The sequence below is a fragment of the Formica exsecta genome, unplaced genomic scaffold, assembly GCF_003651465.1.
Source record: "Formica exsecta isolate Colony F162 unplaced genomic scaffold, ASM365146v1 scaffold178, whole genome shotgun sequence".
Taxonomy (NCBI): domain Eukaryota; kingdom Metazoa; phylum Arthropoda; class Insecta; order Hymenoptera; family Formicidae; genus Formica; species Formica exsecta.
Window position 1 is genome coordinate 444,063 of NW_021849095.1, and position 21,973 is coordinate 466,035.

Sequence of the window (21,973 nt, forward strand, 5' to 3'; positions counted from 1 at the left end):
AAAAATGAGAGAGAGAGAGAGAGAGAGAGAGAGAGAGAAAATAAAAAAGTATTATGAGGCCGCTCACTGCCGATCTATATCGAGAATGGAAAAATGCAAAACCAGATCCTCTCGCCCGATCGGTTGTGGCCGATCGCTACGAGAACTCGAGAAGACCGGTTAGGGCCGGGACGCCGCTTACAGGTCGCGAGTCTCCTCGACACCTTCAACCTACGACACGCAATTCGAATTGGCGAACGAGCATTATCGAGCAACGCAAAGAAAAATATGAAAATGGAATTTAGTGTTGCCATAAAAATAGTAGTATTCTACATGATTATCTCGATTAATACGTGAGCGTGTAAGGGGCACCGATTCTAATTTCTAATAATTGTGTATTAGCCCATTTATGTAAAAAAAAAACCAATTTTTTTGCTTAAATATAATAAAATATTAAAGTGGTAATTTTTTTTGACATTTATTACATTTTTTCTTGTTTTATTATATAAATAAATTTAGAAGTAATTATTCTTATAGAAAACGCAATTCTCCTAATCATGTTTAATTTGAATTAATGTAAGGAAATGCAAGTGTAAAAGAATCTAAATAACTATATTTCCTCGAAGAACTTGCATGCAGTGACAATGTACGTAAGGCGCGATCCAGGAAATCCTAAATATGTATACGGAATAACCGGTTTCGTCGTCGCTTGTCAAGACAAACGAAAGAATAAAGATCAAGATACAGTATAATGTACAAGAATAGAAATATGTCGGAGCGGAGAATAAATATGAGAATCCCACCCACGGACAAACGAATTCACAATGTTAATACAAGGAGCAGATTCGTGGGTCTTACACATTTTATTTTCGACCAATTCCGTGTACCTAGTTAAATAATCGAATAATTAACAATTGTGTTATGACAAAATTTTAATATTAAATTAATAATTATGTTCGATTAAAAGCATATACACAATATTGTGTTAATTATAATATTATATTTTTATGTGTATAAGAGTAATTAGATGAAAATGTAATTATATTTTCTATGAAAGCGATTTTCAAGAGTTTCACATTTACAACATATTATCATAAATATGTAATTAAATAATTTTATTTTTTAATTTTTGTCTTTTTTATCTTAATTTTTTTATATCGTATCTCGATCCTATCTTATGTTAGTTCGGCGAAAGTAATGTCGAAATACCTGTGTGCTTCCGGCGAATTCGGCAAGCTTCGTGCCTTCCTGCTGTTGCCACCCCCGCTGCTCCCACTGTTTCCCATGGTGCCCTACGATATTTCCTCTTTTTCCTTGACTTTGTCACAAATAATTCTTCTCAAACTGATAAAAGTAGTCGTTTGTTTATAAGTTTTTATTTGCACTTTATATTATATCATCATTAACAAATTTGTCTTTTTATTTGATTAAAATGACTTTTATTTTATCAAATGTATTACAAATCAATCGTAAATATATTAATTATATATTCCAAATATAAAATATAATCCTGTTTATATATTCTCTTCAGAGAGCCACGAATTAGCAATCGAGTTAGCTTGATAGATTCGAGTTCCTCTTTCTCGAGATTTTTATTATCCTCGCTATAACAGTTTTCGTAAAATGAGGGAATAAGATAAAGGAATTCTTCAAGTTAAGCTTTTCGATATCGTTTCGTTGATCCTCGTTATCGATCGACTGGCAGGATTTATTGTTTAGATCGAGCAGCGTTTTCTATTTGCCAGATCCCGAATCCTATTTTATCTTGTACTGTTTTATCCGTCTTGTCTACTATACTAATCTTATTCACGCTTCGGGTCGAGATCGCTCTTTTCAATCTTTTGAGCGAAGACGAGATCAATCTGAATGAGAAAAATTCGTGAATAGGAAACTCAATATGTGGAATGCTTACAAAAAGAAACCTCTTGGCCTCATATCATTTGATATGTTTGATAATTTTTCAATATCTGTTAAATCTTACTTTTAAAATAAATAATCATATTTAAATAACCAATTATTGGCAATAAAATATTATCTTTTTCACATCATTCAGAAATTGTTGCATGTGATGGCTTCTCAATTTAGCTGTTTAGTGTTTTATCCTTTTTACAATAGTTATCGTCCTACTTCTATTAATATAATAATTTATTTTTATTTCTTTCACTAACAATGCAATAATATTTTTGCTCTGCTTTAAATAAACCAAATATAATTACACTTTTGCTTCTTTTATATCACGTATAGAAATCATGATCTATATCTGTTCATTGAAAGACAAAAGTTTTGTTAAAAGTTTCAGATTTAGCACGTTGCTTCGATTTTCCGGAAATCATCCCGAGAAATCAAAAGCACTCTTCGTGCCTCCTTCCTCTCTTCCTCTCTGAGACGCTGAATAATTCACCCTCAAAATTCATGCATATTTCATCAATTTTGTCTCGTCTTTGATTCCTCGGATCCTCGTTATTGTGACCTTTCCTCAGCAATTCGTCGATTCATGAATTTGTGTGTTTTCACTAGAAAAATATTTTCACACTGCAATATTCTCTATCATGACGTGCAATTGCAACAAGTTGCACTCCAAGATTGCAGCCGCAAAAAATAACAAGGATTTTTTTTTTAAATCCTACAAGTCGATGATAGCATTTTAACCGACACTTTTATCGTGAATCGATTCGGTTTACTCGACTTACCATTGATTGTATGACAAGATCACTTAGATCTTTGATCAATATTTTTATGAAATACGAGAAAGTATTTTCAAGAAGCTCTTGACGTTTCGATTGCAGTAGAGATTAAGACTTACTTTACACAGACTTATTATAGAGAGAGAATTAAATTTTTATTAATTACTCTTCCATTAATATTCACTTCAATTCATCATAATCACATTATATTCTCACTTTATTTTTTATATTTGTATTGCAATTAAATCAAGTTTTAAATTTAATTACGTTTTAGCAGCTATCATATTATTATGTTAAAATTATAAGTATCAAAATTTAATTAATTTTATATTAATTATTCATATTAAATCGTGTGTTGGGATGTTCTTAAATCAATTTCAGATTAATCTTTTTCAATTAACTCTTAAATAAACAGAAACAATAATTGAAATCGAATCTTTTTTTGCGCAGCTCAATCTTCTCACGTCAAACGCGTTTAAATAAATCCTCGAGCGATCTTCTCACGCGTTCAAACATAATCCATAAACGTATAATCAACTTCCATTTCTTCTCTTACTATAACATCACTTCCAAGCGCGATCACTATCGATTCTTCGCGGAATTCAAAGATTAACATTTCATTGTGTTCCGTGCATGATTGATGCGATCCATCGATCATTTTACACTCTCGAAACGAAATGAATCGAAAAAATGACAAGAGAAAACGCGCGAAGAAAAGTCCGAGAAATCGGCTCTCGAAAGCGTCATCGACTTGAGTGACGACGACGCTTCATGGCGACCACGAGCGACCACTACACTCGGTCGCGATGGTCATGATGGTGTGGCCATGGTGTGTAGGCATCGTTGATGGTCCGTTTCGAACTGAACCGCCGAGAGGCCCGGCAAGAGAAGAGAGAGCCATTCCCGTTCCCATAGCACGTGGTGCTTCTCTCTCTCTTTCTCTCTCTCTCTCTTTCTCTCTGCTATCTCCCCCTTTTCGCTTTGGTCCTTCACCCGACCCCTGGTTCTCCTCTTTTACCATCGCCGTCTCTGTTGCTCTGCTGTTCACCTTCTAGCCCCTTTCGATTCACACTGGCTTCCCCATGCAGATACACGCTGCTTCCCTTCATCTCTCTCTCTCTCTCTCTCTCTCCCCCTCCCTCTCATTCTGCATCGTACTTTATCTCGTCAGTCTGTCTCTCTTGCACCTTCCTGCCGTTTAGCTGGACCTGGAACCTCTCTCCGCCGCACACATTGCCGTTGTGCTTCTATGACTATAGCACCTTCCCGCACCCTCCTATATCACTCCTTCTCTTTCTATCCCTTTCTCTTTCCTATGGATACATCCTCGCAGGATTGGTCCTTGTTCCTCGTCAATCATTCTCTCTCTTTCTTTCACAATCTCATTCCATCTTCATCTCTCTCAATCTCTCCCTCGCTCGTTTTAGCTCTCGCAGCCTCTCTAAAGCCCATTCTCTTCGACCCCTCTTCTCTTCAGCCGTACGCAGCTAACCAATAGCAGGCCCAGTATTCCCCGAGAGCCGGCCAATGCCGGCGGCACGCTCGACGGATTTTTAAACCATTTTTATGCTAATGCCCCGACGTGCACGTGCACGCATGATCGTGTGCCACGGATATATTGTGCGTACACTCTAACGAGATGTGCATAGGCATGTGTATGGGAACTTTTTTCGTTAGCTCTGATCCTCGTCCGCGTTTACCTTTGCTCGTTCCCACAATTTTTACCTTGTGTTTTTAAATTAAAATTCGAGTATTGAACTTGAGCGCTCCCTCCCTCTCTCTTTCTCTTTCTCTCTTTCTGCCCTTGGTATGTATATTTTAGAATGTATTAAATTACATTTAGCAGCAAAATTGTAACAATTAGTTTTAATTTCAATAGAGAGCTTTGAATAGTTTCTCAACGGTCAACGATTGCAAATTAAAAGGGGAAATTCTTCGACAAAATAAACTTCAGCATAATAAATCGATAAACCGATTTTAATTCTGAATCAATTTCGATGAAAATAACTTTACTCCAAAAAAATTTCAATATCATAAAAATTTCATGTGATAAGATATTTAATTTATTTTATGTAATAAACTAAATTATTTATTACTAAATTATTTATTTGAGTGTATTAGAAATTTGGAAATATATAACGGAAAAATTATCATAAAACTTTCTTTTAAAACACAAAATATATGATATATACAAGTCTACATTCGTTAAAGAGTTTTCGTTTCGGAGCAAGTTCCGGACACTGTCTATACATTTCGAGACTCCGAATGTGCGTTCCGCGGTCTCGAGAGTGGTCCATAATACGCCTACGCGGGGGACTAGGTATACACTCGAGTATAATGGAGCATTGTTAATATGTTAATGTCCGCGCGCGGCCCGTTCGAGGGCCTCGGCCTCGCGTTTTTCCCGCTCGAAGAATCGTTACGTGCTCCATTAGATTCAGGCTTCGAATTCCCCTTTTGCCCGAAAGAGATTCTTTCAGTTTCGTTTCCGTTATTTCGACTCTCGAAAATAGCGAATTATTTTAGCTCAAACATCCCCTAATATTCTGTCTTTGCAATTCCTAGAATAAAGTCTAGAATTGCTATTTTCTATATTAATTTCCGCGTCTTAAATATGACACTTGTTTCAAATAACAAAAAGCTAAAAAAAAGTTACGAATAAAAGCTTAAGCTTAAACTTTCTTATTAAAAAAGTTTTAAGATACAATGTATTATTCTTTACATGTATTTCCCAATAATAATTTAAAGTAAAAAATAATTTTATATACATACATTAAATAGCAATCAATTTTTGTATATAATGAGGAAATTATAAATTAAAAGTAGTATAAAGTTGTTTCTAGAAATGAGTTCTCAGTTTATACAAATTTCGAACAGGATTGCGAAAATGTAACAATCTCGATATAAACAATTCTGCGTTATTTGAATCATATTATAATTTCAGGATTTTACTCATCCAAGCAATTCATCGCCCAGTTAAAAGTATCGCGATTTAAAAATATCAACCTTGACAGCTGACAGCCGTTCGCCACCCTTGCGGCATCCTTGCATGTACGGCCACACATGCACCGCGATTAATAAGAATGTGAAGTCAGTCACCCCTGACATAGCTTTAAGAGATATATTTTTTATCTTATTGAATTTCTCGTGTACTTTCTTTAATTGCTACGCAAAATTAATTTTTATTAATCTCTTTCAACATTGCATTATTAATCTTTTACATTGAGATTTTTTATACAATTTTCTATTTATTTGATCTTGAATTTATTTTTATTTTGATTTAATCAAATATACTTCAATATTATTTTCATTGAAATTAATTTATGTTGTAAAGAATTTTTCACCGATATAATAAATATAATGTTCTCTCTCTTTCTCTCTCTTCCGCGTTTCCTCTTTCTCTCTTCTCGGCTGCTGCAATCAACCGCGGAATAATTAAAATATTTGAATTTGCCTCGGTCTCGGTTGTAAAACACATTTTCTGCGTGCCGAAATACTGGTAAAACTATATATGCTTTACTCCATGTCGATAATGTGTGGAAACAGGCGAGTAAGAGGCAAAGAGGAAGAATGAGGGAGATATACTAGTGGTTGATTAACGCAGACGTTAATGAACACCGCTGCTGGCCGACAGGACGTCGGTATCGATTCGACCGCGCGACAGAAAACAAGGCTCTCGACATGGATCTCGAGTCGCTGCAAGATACAAATGCCACACTGGATATGTGAAACCCGTATAAATTATGTAAACAAATAAAAAATATTGTTTAAACAAAATTTAATTTTCGATAAAAATAAAAGAAAAAAGAAAACAAAATTTAATTAGAAAAAAAATTATAAAAAAATTAATAAATTGTATTTTCAAAAAATGCATGAGGCTATGTATTTTTGATTGTTTTTCTGAATTGCAAATATTACAAGCTAAAATAAAAAGCTTTAATAAACAAATAAAATAAATCAATCTTTCAATACCGAGACATCAAAAATCATTTTAAAAAAATATGTATTCGATTGTGTATTTGAATTATATTATTTAATCAGAGTAAATTTATGTATCAGTAATTAAAATAAAATTTTAATTTAATAGCATTCTCTCTCTAATTTTATAATGTTAAATATATTATATTATTTACATATTAATGCACATTTATTACTTATCCAATTACAATATGTAATTAAAATACGAAATAAATATATAAAATAAATATTTAAGATATTAATTGAAATGCGCGAAATATTCGAAAAATTCAACATATATAATAAAATTTTAAAAAGATGCTTTTTTCAAATTTTTCTATATACAAGCAATTTAATGTTGAATTTTTCGAATATTTGGGCATTTCAATGAATATCTTAAATATATATTTATTGCGTATATGTATATATATATCTGTATGTCTGATCAGTATAGAATCATCAATCTATCATGGCTTATCAAAATTGAGCGTGAGTGTTAATAACATTTACAATAAAAAATTCCTATGTGAATCAGCAAAGTTCCTTTTTGTTAGAATTTCGTGGATTTTAATGCGTATCGCATCGGACATTATTTGATGGCATAATCTAATTTAATCAATTTTATAGAATCATAATAATTTACATTCGTGGTTGGAAGCTTCCAAATGAGGACAAGTTTCGAGCCGGTAAATAAAATTTGATTTATTTATACGAATCACGCTTAAAAGCTCTCTCTCGACGTTTTACATCATTAAAACGTCTCTCCTCATTTACGAGATGCATCCTCGTCAACTCGTAAAAATTAATCAACTACACGAAAGATCGCCCGAGTCGACATTTATTCCAATTCAACGTATCTCTAATTTTATGGACTAGTAATCGCTGATAAATATGCTGAATAAATGATGTTTATAATTGGATCGATGATAAATGAACTTGACAATTGTAGTTTGTATTGCCGTGTACCATTATTGTCAATATCGTGATTGTCGACAAAAAGCTAGTAGAAAGTATAACTTATCAAAATATGATAGATGGGTACCAGTGACTACTATGTCAGATCTGGAAGTTTCTGCTATAGGTATCCATGAGTTCGTGGATCGCCATTTTACCGACGTTGGATTGTACAAGAACCCATCATGCTTGGTTCCCAATAACTGAAGAACCCGTAATATGTACGAGTTATCCACTATCGGTATAGCGAGTTGGATATAAGAATTTCGAAGATATAAGAAATAAATCTCGTGAGATCAAGAATGCATGTCTATTATAATCTCTTGACTACAGAGTTAAGAATCCAAAAATCTAAATTCGAAATACCAAAATTGAAAGAGAAAGAAATTTGAAGTTTCTGAATATCGTAAAAATCTGCTCAATCTTTCTCTCTCTTTCTCTGTAGAAATTTATATTTCTAAGTGGACCCAGAAAAATTCATAATTTTATAGTTTGTATAGTCTTAACATTTAACATTTAACATTCAATATACAATGTATATATATCCAAAAAAAACAACTAATTTTCATTTAATGAATCAAACATCTCAAAATTATAGACTATATTTTCAACTCTTCAAAAAATTACTTTTTTCAATATATATTACATATTCATCATTATCAATCATTATCATTGTCAGCGATTTTTTAATAAAAATAATCCACTTACTTGGGCATGTCCTGTAGCTGCTTGGCTCGTTGCTTGTAGCGCGACAAGGCGAAAAGCAAGGCCAGGACTGGCCACAGGGTTGATCCTGCCGCCAATTCGCCCGGGTTTACGGCACCCACGTCCGCTCCTAGAGCCCGCAGTGCTCCCACACACAAGCTCACGTTTTCGATCTGTGCAACATACATAAACGGAACTATGTCATCGATCATTTTTCGGTTTCAGAAAATACGATTATCACTTCTTTTCAACAGCTGTTTTAAAAACCCCTATTCTTAATAATTAAATCTTCCAAATCAACAAAATTTTAAATTTTAAATAGAGATAACAAAAAATATATACCTGAAAAACAATATGTAAAAGTTATATTATAAAAAGAAGAATAAATAAAGAATCAATTCTAAAATATATATTGTATACATATATAATTTTAAAATAATATAATATATGTATATAAAGTTGGAATTAAAATAACATACTGAAAAGTAAAATTTTATACAATTATTTCCCTTATACTTAACCAACATAGAATCTAAATTAATATTCCCATGTTAATTTTCATGTCTTAAATTTTTACATTTTTTTTTTCATCTATAAAATAATACGCATTTTATATTTTTTTATCAAGATCAGTGAAGGGAGAGAATTCTGATTATTTCTCTTGATTGTAATTTATCGAAAACGGTATAATTGGCCATTGAAGAGATGGATTTTCTGGTATCTAAAGAGAATCAGTTTTATGATCAGGGGTCGAACAGATAATATCCTCCTGCTTTCGAACAGGGGGAGAGGCAAGGCGGAAGGGTACAGGAAGAATGTCTTCGTGAGAGGTGCATACAATAGACTAATGCTGGTTTCCACACGGTGTACCACGATGCACACATAACGCGAGAGCGAAACGTGACCACCGCGACCGTGTCTACCTTGCACACGCGTGCCCACCGACTTCTCTCGTTTCCATTGTTCTCGACCCCAGCTTTTGCCCAGAAAACGAACCGCGCCGAGGTACGACAGGGTGGCATGAGAAAGCCGATGATTCACCCGGTCACGGGAGCATAGGTATATACGTGTATCTAGCTGAGAAATGTAGCATAAAAAACTAGAAAGAATTAACGAGAAAAGAGAAAAAGATAGACCTGTCTAATGTATATATGTATATTTACACAATTTAAGGAAATATATTAGAAAGAATTTTTCGAGATATTTCATGAAAAATAAATAACAAATAAAAAATATAATTTCGGATTCAAAAAATTAAAAACATTAGATAAAAATTAATTAATATAAAAAGCAACTTAAAATAAAATTTAATAACATTTTAATAAATATTGATATACAAAATTATATCAAGCAAATGATATATAAAGTATTTTGTGTTATTTATATATTTTATATCATTTGCATATTCTTAATTTTGATCTTCCTTTGACAACTTAATCGGAATGCGCCATATCACGGCAGAAACTGATGTAGGACTTTGTTTTAAGTGACACAGCTATCAAACGCTACGAGTGCATTATCGAAACATAAATTCTTATCACGATTCACTTCTCTCCATTAGACTTGAAAAGGAATACCTCCAGAAGAAGCCGCGGCAAGCCGCAAAAGGCGACACTCGCGGTTTCGAGTTATTCTGGCGAGATGACAGCCGTAAATGGTGCGATGAGGCTTTTTAATATACATTCCGTTGTCTTCTCGTTACAAGATTGCCATCGGAAGAAACGTCACCGATGAAAAATCATGTACATGGATCATGCTTTATGATAATCTTGAGCCGCGCATTTCTTTAATTAACTTTAGCAAGTTTTCTTCGCTTCGTAATGTTATTTATTGATTTTTATTCTAATTAGACGATTCAAGCCTTATGTACAACGGCAATAATTATAAATACTATAGTTTATAATTGACAGTCAGAAATTAAAATGATTTAATTACACATTGACTTGATCTTTAATTCTCAAGAATAATTTTCTATTATACCAAATAACTAAAATTTATTTGTTAAAACTTATACGCTTTTAAAAATATTGAAATTTTCAAAACAATTGCCTTAAAATAAATATAATTTAGTGAATAAAACAAGTTTGATTTAAATAGAATTAGTTAACCCTGACTTAATGCAACTGTATTCTGTATTATTCACGAACTGCAAGTATCCGTAAAGACAATTTCCTTCGAAATACCTCTAGGACCTGCGAGTCTGTCCCAGAATGAGAAGGAGCGAAGAAAGCGAGGAGGGAAGGGGGGAAAAGAGAGATAGAGACGGAGAGAGAGAGAAAAAGATCCAGAGATGGCGAGAGATGTCCACTTATGGTAACGTCTTCGCTTCTGCGGTTCTCGAAGGAGAAAACAGAACAACAGAAAAGGAGTGTCATCATGAAAAGAGAGAAAGAGAAAGAACTCCTCTTTTTCTTTATGTATCTTCTTCTCTCTCCCTCTTTAATATCATGAGATTGAACGATGAAATAATATTTTGTATATTTGCCTTCTCTATGGTCTGGGAAAAATGCTACATGGAACTATTAAAGACGTATTCAAAATTAATGATATTACTTTGTTAAAAAATCTAGTTAGATCTTGTCATAATTTATTATTCAGATTTTTCCCTCTTTTTGCAACATTGCATAATAATTATAATTAAAATCAAAGATATCAAAGTTAAAATTGTATTAAATATTCTCTTCCAATTTATTCAGATTTTGTTGTTGTTGTTATAATTATAATCATGACTATAACTTTTACATTTAATTTTTGCGATAGTTGCTTTATTGCTTCTTTATGAAATTTTATTGCCAGATTGATAAATCAAGCGTAAAAAAAAATTAACAATGAAATTATAATACTCAATGGATTGACATAAACGTGCAATGTCTGTCCAGTGAAAACAGCAAGAAAGTATATATACGTTCTAAAAATGCCACGATCTCGAAGTAGCAACGGACAACATGAACGGACTGATTATTTTTAGATGGTTCGTGTCTTCCGGACTTTTTCTACCTAAATCTAAACAATTATCGCGTTTATCTGTTACGCATAGACGAACTGTCCTTATAGGCCACGTGTATTGATATCCCATCCCGATTATATCAAAGGTTTCGGAAGTATAGCAAAAGAATAGAAATATATGGAGAAAATCATTTGCTATACGTTTTTAAATATTTTCTAACTTAATTAAATAAAAAGATAGTAAATAGCAATAATACATAAATTCTCCTAAATTTCTTCTATAAAAATTTCTTTAAAACAATCGTGTCGCAATTTATTTATTTAATCAAGAAGAAAAACAGCACAAAATAATCAACAATATCTATAAATGTAAGAAACTTTCTAAATGTTATACGATATATAGTGCATATATTATTGGCACATTTAATTTAATTAATTAGAAGGCAATCAGCGTAATAATAATTTATTATAATATTTTTTTAAATAATACTGAAAAATGTCCTATACTGAATAAGAATGATTTAATACAATTAGAATGGATTTTTTAATTCGTTTGTTAATAAAACATGATTGGTTGGAAAAAAGAGCAAATTTTTTGGGTCTTTTTTTTTTTTTTTGCACGACCTCGTGCTCAGAAGAGAAGAATTGAAAGGAATTCTTACATAAAGAGCCTAACCTGATTCTCTAAGACACCTCTAACAGAGAAGACGCAAAGGCCCGCACGGTATCCCGGAAATGGAAGCAGCAGGTGGACAGGCCGACGCTCGTTAAGGTCTGCAATTAGCGCGATCCCTCAGCTTCAAAACGGCGAAACGAATTCGGTCTCTGGTCAGCGGATCCAATTGACTCTACTAGCCAATTGGACATACCAATTCCGAAATTACATCTGCGCGAGTTCAATATTGCGGAAATGTATATGTCTATCTTTTAAAGCGTCGGTCTATTTAGCTATTAAAAAATATTCACAGCATATTTGTAAAAGTTAAATGTAAGAATTTTTAAAAGCTTTAAAGAAAAATTTATGTAAATGAATGAGATAATTTAAATTCCCTATGCAAACGTCGAAATATGAGTATTTAACGAGACAAGAGAAAGATTTTTGATAAAAAAAAGAATTTATAAAAACTTTAATATTTAAAAAACAATCTTCTCTTTTATAAAATTTGAGATTTTGAGAACGTTTAAAAACTTTGACAAAAATTTTGTCGTTCATCGAAAACAAAATCCGTTGCAACTTGAAGACTCAAAATCTCGTTGAACTATCATTTTTAATTATTTTTAATAAAATATAAATTAATTAATTCGCAGTACTTGAACTCGTGTATATGTTTATTTCCTCTTGTTGATTCGATTGAATAAAGTTAGATAGATCAAAAACGTAACTGTACGTTCGTGTTGATTGTTTGGTTTACAACGTCACGGGGGAATTTAATTAATACCGCACTGTCACGTAACCCTTTCGCGGAATTTTCGGAAAGCCAGGTCGACGGCCCTTTTGTCCGAAGCGAGGAAAGAAAGATTGCGCGGAACGAAAGCGTAGCGGATCAATTTTGTGATTAGTATAGATTACCGTTTGCCTCGCGGGCTTTAATTAAACCTATTACTGAGAACGTACATCAATTTAGCCCGCGTTATAATTCGAATTTTTTGTAAAGAAAAATAATTCGCCCCACTCACGTTCTCGTCAAAATCGTTTAACAACAAATCATACAGTAACGAATAAAGGATAGCTCTTGGCAAACTAAAGCAATATTAAAATTACAAGTAACGTTAAAAACATTAGAGGAATAACTGGTAGAATTATAGAGAATCTTTTTTTCATTTATGTGTAAATTTCATGTAAAAAAATTATAATCTATGTACAAAAATTCTCGATTATGTAAAAAAGAAATACATATGTAGAAATATGTAGAAATCTAAATATATAGGGTTCTAAGTATTCACGTAAAAATTTATTACGCCAAAATTAGAGACTATGGAATATATTTTGCTCTGAAAATTTGTGAAGATTTCAAAATTGTGGATTCTAGATTTATTTAAGAACTCATGAAATATCAAAATTTGAAGATATAGAACTTTAACTTAGAAGATGCGAAAGGTGCAATCTCATTGAAATTTTTAGTCACCCGGTGTAATACGGTAGGATCCAAACAAGCCAGCTTAATGGTTACAACGACCGGCAGAATTCGCGGAATGTATAACGGGAGCACGATAATCTGTGACGAAAAATGAACGGTCCAGGAACGGCTTCGAAAATGAACGATCTTGTAATAATCGTCCATAAATCCTTGGCTTGTATATTAATTCAAGCGAGTTCATCTCGAAAATGTAATTATCGAGAGAGAAATACGAAACAAAAAAAAATCAAAGAATTCCAAGTCATAAATTTAAAGATTAAATTCAAGTGGTTTTATTGTATCTTATATTAATTTCCTTGCGCAATTAAAATTTAATTCAAATTTTTATTTTTGTTCAACAACTTGCGTTTTAGATATACGAGATTCTTGAATGATGAGATCCTTAAATTCCAAGATATTCTTGAGGTCTAGGATTCTCAGATCTCAAGATTCGTGGATTCGGTAAAATTCCGATCTTATGATATTTAAGTTTACGATTCTCTCCTTTGACTTTTTTTCAAGATCGGAATTTCGATACTTCCGAATTTTTAAATGTTTAGGGAATGGTACATTCTTAAATCCTCGAGAATCAGTATCCAATTTGCCACAATCAAACATCAAAATGCCGCGAAGCTTAACACATGACGTGAGTCAAGTAATTTTGACCGCAGTAATCTTTTCTTCGGGCGTCGCAACAAACAAAAAAAAAAAGTAATGATATTCAGAGTCGGATCCATGCAATAATCGCTCGGAGGCTCGACGAGCCTTCTGGAACGGGTCGCGTTACCGTATCGAACTCTCTTGTGCGCGCACGCGTGTGCTCTCGGAATCGAAGCTCACCTTGAGTCTCATTTCGAGCCTGCACGGCTCGAAATATAAAACGGACAACGGATTTGCGGTAAAAATTACACGCCGATGAAAATGGCACCGCGCGCAGCGCGCATAATAAGCAACGATAGCAATCGCAGAAACTGCAATTCGCCGTATCAAGGCCCCGCAAGTCGCGGATTGCAACGTGTGCACGTACGTGTCATTCAGCTTAGTTAATCCTCGGTTTCTAGCGAACTAATAATGCACTCGATGACGAGGCCAAGTATCTGTTTCGGTACCGTTAAGAAGTTACTCGTGTGCCATATCCTTCTATCGCGGCCTCCTCACAATTTTGATCGGATGTGCGTTGAAATTCACAAGAGCGCGGATGACTCGATCTTTCAGCAAAAAAATCTATTCTCCGTGACTCGCCAGAACTTGTTAAGACCAATGTACATATAGAATCCTAACGATCTTCCAGTCATCTTTCTTCAAAGAAAGAAACCTAAGAACGAAAGAGAAAGAGAAAAAAAGTGGATATTAATCACAAAGATTCCCAAGCAACTTGTTAGAATTATTCGCGATTCTTAGAATAATCATATATTAATTTAATTCGTACATTTAATCGCACAAAAAAGTTTTAATGCATTAATTCGTGTTTTAATTAATTAATTTTAATATATTTAAATTTTTCGCTTTTAATAAATTGATAACTCATAAAAGTCTATTTTGCACAAATAAGTTTATGTATCATTCTTCAAACTGTATCGTTAATCCTTGTGAAATCAATTAAATGATTCTCGACAAAATTTCCGCAATAATCTAATACAATTGCAATGGCCGAGAAACGACGAATTAGCAAAACGCGAAATGCCGCGAGTTAACGATTACGCTAATTGTAGATGCGCTTGCAACGCAATGTAACGGGTGAATAAATTCAAAATGGGTGAGTATTCGAACCGAAATTGAAATACGACATTTATGCCTTGCCACGTAAAAGCGACAAGATTATAAATCGCCAATGGCAATACATCAATCGCGATCGCATGTCTATCCGTACAGCGCAGTTCGTTTGATGTATATCGAGAACGGAATAATGCACTGCGAAATAATGTTTGTGAGCGCTGCTTGACGTGCGTGGAATGCTTGTGCAGAATAATTTACGAGGTCGAATAGTTGAAATAGTTGTAGAAAAGATAAGAGATGTCTGTGATGATTTGAATTTAGATGGAATATAACTCTTTACGTAACATATTTTATCTTTTTCTCTCTTTCTCTCTCTCTCTCACCCCTTCTCGGGGGATATCTATGTAAAATGTTGGTTATACAATAAAAATAATATATTAATATGAAAATAGATTTTTGAAACAATCGTGCACAAAAAATAACAAAATGACAGCCCATTATTATTGCAATTATTGATAATATCACATGATTATACCATGTGAATGTCCAATCTTCTTGAAAACGCAAGCCAACGATAATAATTGTCTATTTTCCCAACTCAAGGCCGCGTCATAATAAGACTTTGCAATTTTCCGTGACAGCGGAAGTTGGTAGCGATTTACACGAAAGATCCCGGTCTGATGCAGGTATGCGACCGCATAAAGAAAGAATACATAAGCGCATACGACATGCACAGTAGCAGTGCATAGCGGGGACGATGTTACGATTGGTCGGCGGGTACCTTGCCACTTATGCAATTCGCTTTACGCTCGTTTTTAAGAGGCAATTTGACATTGCGGCCGATCTCTCGCGGCCGTTTATTAACGTTGTCCGATCCCGAACTGGCTCGACTCATAAATGGCGATAATAATTTAATAAAATGCGCCCGCGGGTCGCACGAAGTCGTCGTTTAATCTTCATTCGCTCACACGGTTTGTTTATCGCCTTTTTTTGCAACGCATCGTGGCTCCCCTCTCCTACCCAATTAATTATTCCTAGATATAATTTAGTGTTATAAAAAAATTGACAAATAACATATATTATAGATACGCTAAACTTGAAGAAAAACTCAAAGAAGAATTTGAATATTAAAAAATATATTATATCAATCTAAACATGTGTAAATTTATACATCGTTGATTTCAATTAATATTAAAAATTGATTATTAAGTCTGCAAGTTTTGTGAAAGGAATATTTCTACTTGATTACCCTCGTCAATATGAATAAGAGTATGCGATTAAAACTACATTTTCAATTTTTTAAATTTCACTATCATTTTTTGTACATTAATAAAATTGTAATCGTATTATATTAATATAATTAATTATCTTTCAATCAAGAATTTTCGTTAATGATTTTTTCTGTATTCCAATAGATTTTCAGATTCCTCAAGTATTTTCGTCAAAAATGCATTTGCTCAAGCTCGAAACGAGTTCGCTCGGCAAATGCAGCGAATGTAACCGTTTCGGGTGTGTCAAGGGGTCGGACTTAGTTAAGAAGAATTTACTATGGCACGTTGTCGTCGCCGATTAACGACCGCTTTATTAACTGCGCGAGTATCATTGCTGCTTTGAATGACAACTCAGACCGTTGTTTGTTCGTCGCGATCAAATCGACCTTCTGTGATTTTGATGGTCCGCTATTTCGACTTCTCGTCTAGATCCAATTAAACGAATGTCGAAATGGTTGGATTGGATTAAAACTTGACTAGGAAATTATATTTACAGTAGATATATAATAATATTTTTATTTTTATTTGTATACTTATATAAAAAATATTAATAGGTATTATATATGTATATATATTATAAGTAGAAATTGTCTTGCTTTGTCGAGCTTTTGTTATAAATAAAAGACTAAATTTTAAATTCATTACAGTATCATGAAAAAATAATATAAAATCTTAAAACAGTTAAAACGAATCCTTTAAGAGCCCAAAGATAAAGTTATCTCAAGAAACAAAATGATCTTCTGAAATTGCTTTCAAAGCATCTTTTCACATCATGAGAACTATCGGCATTTCGGCGCTATTAATTCTTTATGGCTTAAAGTTTGACCTCGAAGCATATCGTATAAATCGCTGTGAAGCAAAATGTCATAATGTAAATGATTCATTAATAGCTTTGCATATTTAATTTATATTCTGCAAAATTACCTATTTATTATGCAAGTTTAATTAAAAAACATGATATTAAAATAAAGTTAAATATATTTTTAGTGTATTAAAATAATTTCATCAAATTACAAAACTCGCAGAAAAATTTAATTTGTGAATTATTATATTATTAATAATTATAAAATTTTATATAAAACAATGTTTTAGATTGATATTAAATATTATAATATTATGTTATAAATAGTAAACTATCGCTCTGAATTGCTAATCTTTATATTATTAATTTTAAATTTCATAAAATATTTTAAAAAGCAAGTATATTTTAAAGTATTTTATCATATAAAATTTCAATGAAATTTTTTTATTCATTTAATAAATTAAATTTCGTCCAATTCCCAAAAGATATGATATAATTTTAAGATAATACCTGAAATAAACTTCACTTGAAATAAATTCTTATTGTTAGTCAATCCACTCGAAATTTCCCGGATATTGATATCTGTCAGCTATTATGTCGGATATTGATGCGACGGCAACTATAAAAATTTGAGTACTCCAATGATTATTCACGGAGTTGAAATTGAATGCGCGCCATGGTCGAATCAAATAAACGATAATTTTTTCATTCATGAAGAATCGAATTACGAGAGAGAAAGAAGAAAAGAGAGAGAGAAAGAGAGAGAGAGCGACAGCAAGAGAATTTCCGTCTCGTGCCAACACGTGCTAGTCGAACATTTACGAAACATTAACTGAGAAAAGATAGAAGGCACATGCTCATATGGCGTATCTGGGTAATACCCATATCCTGAATCTGTTTATGTCTTAAACACGCGAATTAATTTTTTAAAGGAGATATCGCGATAAACACGGATGAGAGAGAGAGAGAGAGAGAGAGAGAGAAAGAGATATTCATCGTTCAATTCATAATTGATCTTTTCTTAAAAAAGATTCGAGGAAAATCGCATTAATGTTTATCAAAAGTATTCAATTTTCAACGCTGAAAATATAACAAAAGTTTTTTAATTATTTATATAAATAATATAAAAATAAAATGAGAGATTTAAATGAGTATAAATATGGATATTAAGTTTTTATATATAATTAGCAATCAACACCATTTCAGTCGAAAACATTACCTTACTATGAACCAATAATTCCGGTTTTCTCATGAAACACAAAAGCCAAATATAAATCGCACAACAATTATTGTCAACTTGCTAATTAGCATCGCGTTAACGATATTTCATTCTGCGATAAAATTAATTGATTTCTTTATCAATACATTTCGCGCGCTTTCTGAACGCGAGAATCGATGCAGCATCCGCACTGCTGGACCACTCGTGGGACACTAAGCGATGAGAGACAGAGAGAGCATACACGGATACACGAGGTCGAGGTAAGCCACACCACAATTGGCCGAACAGAGAGCACACGGAGAAGGCCAAAGGAAAAAGGAAGGAACAATCGGCAAGTAGTGGGAGCGCTTTCCAAGTGTGGGAGCCTAGAGAGCCCAGGTATCCACGTGGTCAGCGAATCGTGAGTGGGGTCAGTTCGTATCACATCGCTATGTAACTATCGATGTGTCATTAATTCAATGTTTTCTAAATAAATCTATTTCACAAACAACACGATATGATGCTCAATCAAATAATGATACTGTTAATATGTATATTAATTTTTAGGATAATATGTCATTGATGAAATGAAAAAATTTAAAAAGAAGATCAAATATCTAATCTTTTAAATTCTAAAGTGCCGAAATGTTTCACTATTCGAACATCTAAAACTTCCAAAATTTAATGCAAGTTTAAGATTAAGCTCCGAAAACGATCAATGACATCATATACATATGTATGTCAGCCTCACGTTGTAACTTGTATCCAAATATACTTCACAAACAAACATGAATTTATGAATGTAGGATTATTTAACTGTTTCCAGAGCGATCCAAATCCGGTTCAGCTGAGAGAACGTTACAATTTCAAGGATTCGAGAAAATTAATGAATTTTTGTATGCTTTGAAAGATTTAATTATCTAAAAAAAGTTAGATTAAAATTATTCCACAAAAAAATATTTAAAAAAGTTTTATGCTTTTTTTCACAATATTTTTTTATCCGAGACTCCAGGATCTAAACCATTCCTTTTCAGGGGAAAGGAAAAACGTCTAATAACATACAATCGAGTAATAATATGAGCGATCAATGATTTTTGCGCAAGAATTCTTACGTCAGAAAGTCGAGCTATTGTCAGATACTTGATGACTATCTCTAATCCGGAGATATAAAAAATCGTATTTATATCGAGAAGAAAAAGAATCTACAAAAAATATAGAACGGTTAAATCTTTCGATTTAAAGTGAATTCTATAAAAAAGAGTCAATCTACATAATGATATAATAAATTTATAAATTACCTCAAATAAACATTAATATTAATTGTAAAGGTAAATTAATTTTAAATTAAAATTAAAAGAAAAATTTGATTTGATCAAAGAAATAAACATTAGATTTGCAAAAAATTATATTTGAATCTTTGTTAATTATACTTTACTTATCCGAGATAATAGAAATGCGAGTTTGTAGGGACACCCGATATGTACGACGGACTTTTTAGTTTCTCAAAGAGGAAATACGGCCTAGAACGTTTCTTTCTTTTTTTTTTTTCCACAAAAGCGATCTTACCGGGAAACCGCGCCTATGTATTTCCTCTTTTTCTCTTCAATCCTCCTCTTTCAACTCATGCAGTGTACAAATGTGTACTAACTCGTATCTAGGACACCTGCGGCATTTTCATCGTGTTCAGCACCCAGGGTGTACGCCTCCCCTAACACTTGCTCACGCTTTCCTAATCTAAACAATCGAATAATCGATTTTTAAGCGCTAGTTCATCGAGTCGCGTTTCACCCTATAGCATTACCTTGTTTACAGTTAAATTGTATCACGATTCTACATGCTCTAAATTTAAAATTTTCATGCAATAATTTAAGATAATTCAAAAAGTATTTCAATATATTATTCAACACATGTGCTGTAAAATTATTTGGAAATAAAATATATTTCGCAATTATTACATCATCGACTCGTTAAAGAGACCGGTGCGATGCTTGACTAATATATACGAAATGACTCATCTTCGCTATCTCTCGAGAGTGGATTCTCCGCGAAATAGAAATAGATTGCAATGGCCCAACGCCGGGCAGAGACGCAATGCCAGTTCCGGTTTAAATTCGAATTTAGCCGGCTCTTTAATCATCAAAACAACGTCGATGACCGAAGGATAGCTCAAAGATGAGGACTCGGTTATACCGTGGGAAACAAGTTTATGATATGGAAAAGAACGGACAAACCTTTCGGTGAGAATTAACGCTTTTGATCCACGATTGTAATTAAATCAAAATTGACCAATCAAAAAGATCTTGAAGAACTTCACAATATATCAGTAATTTAGAAATCTTGATTTACCTTTTAATCTAAAAAAAACCAGATTTTTATTATATTAATAAAACTCTAAACTCTTTCTTTCTTTTGTTAAAAATTTAAATCCTTTTCTTTCTTAATTCTTTTTAATATATATATATATTTTCCAATTTGTCTCTCAATGAACAAAGACTGACAAGTGAAAGGATTGATATGGCTGGGTGATAATAAGAGAATGGACCGCATCTCTGTGCATAATACCGACTTATGCAACCATCGGACGTTTCCGGTTTGCTCAGCGAAGCACGGAGAACGCACATTTCGCTTCGTACGCTATTGTACGTGTCGCAGGAGTGCGTACAAATTGTAAACGAACGAGTTTTAAGTCGCGTGCTAAGCGTGGGCCAGAAAGGAAAATATGTGATTCAAACCAATTACAGGTTGTTTCACGAATCACTAAAAATGCCGAATAATTATTGATGAAAACGTAGTGTGAAATGTTTAATATTTATGATAATATTATATATATACATATAATATTATATTCAAATATATTTGTGTATATTTAAGAAAAAAAAATAGAATTAAATTCTGCTCTAGATTAGATAAAATCAACTCTTAACTAACTCATGAAATTTCCAACCAAAATAATTTTTTAATATTAAAAAATATTTAAAACCTTGATTAATCGCTTAATAATATGAGTTTATTCTCTGCTTCGATAGATTGTCCTCACTTATCACTATGAATCACCGTGTACATATGGTGCGTGGCGCGTGTGCTTGGCTTGCTTTTAATTATAGACCGGAGCCCTTCTCCTTTCCTTAGCGTCCACCCTCGACACCGCGAAATTGGAAAAGTGACTTCTCTCTACGAACTGACTACCTAGTCTCGTTTTTGCCACTCACTCGATTGAGGGTAAGAACAAAACTCGAGAAAAGATTTCGAGGAGCTTTAACATCGCCTATGCTCTCAAAGTGCCAACGTGAACTTAACTCTAGAGTAATACGAAGCATACTTAATAATGCATATACTATATAGCTATTAAAAGTTATGTGAAAAGTTTGCTAGTCTAGTTAATTATCGAGCTTCTGCCAAAGAACTGAAGAAAGATATTTGGAATTTGTTCAATACAAAAATATAAAAATAATTTTTGCTGTATAATATATATTGTTAATTTCTGCATCAAGTTTTATTTAATCTTTGACACAGATGATTTTACTATATTAAAAGCACAACAAAGAAACATAAATGCTTCTAATTTTTAATTCGTCACTATTTATTATGACAGAGTACAAAGATTGAATAGAAGATATTTGAATAGAAAAAAAAAACGAGAAAAA

The 21,973-nt window shown here is 32.8% G+C and overlaps 1 protein-coding gene across 2 annotated transcripts in view; it reads right to left on the minus strand.

Moving 5' to 3' along the window:
• LOC115233587 (protein sickie-like) overlaps positions 1–21,973 on the minus strand; it is a 184,864-nt gene that overhangs the window by 78,355 nt on the left and 84,536 nt on the right. For both annotated transcript variants that reach the window (XM_029804091.1, XM_029804090.1), the window contains exon 5: positions 8,283–8,452. In XM_029804091.1, coding sequence (XP_029659951.1) covers positions 8,283–8,452 — 170 coding nt within the window. The remainder of the gene's footprint in view (positions 1–8,282; positions 8,453–21,973) is intronic.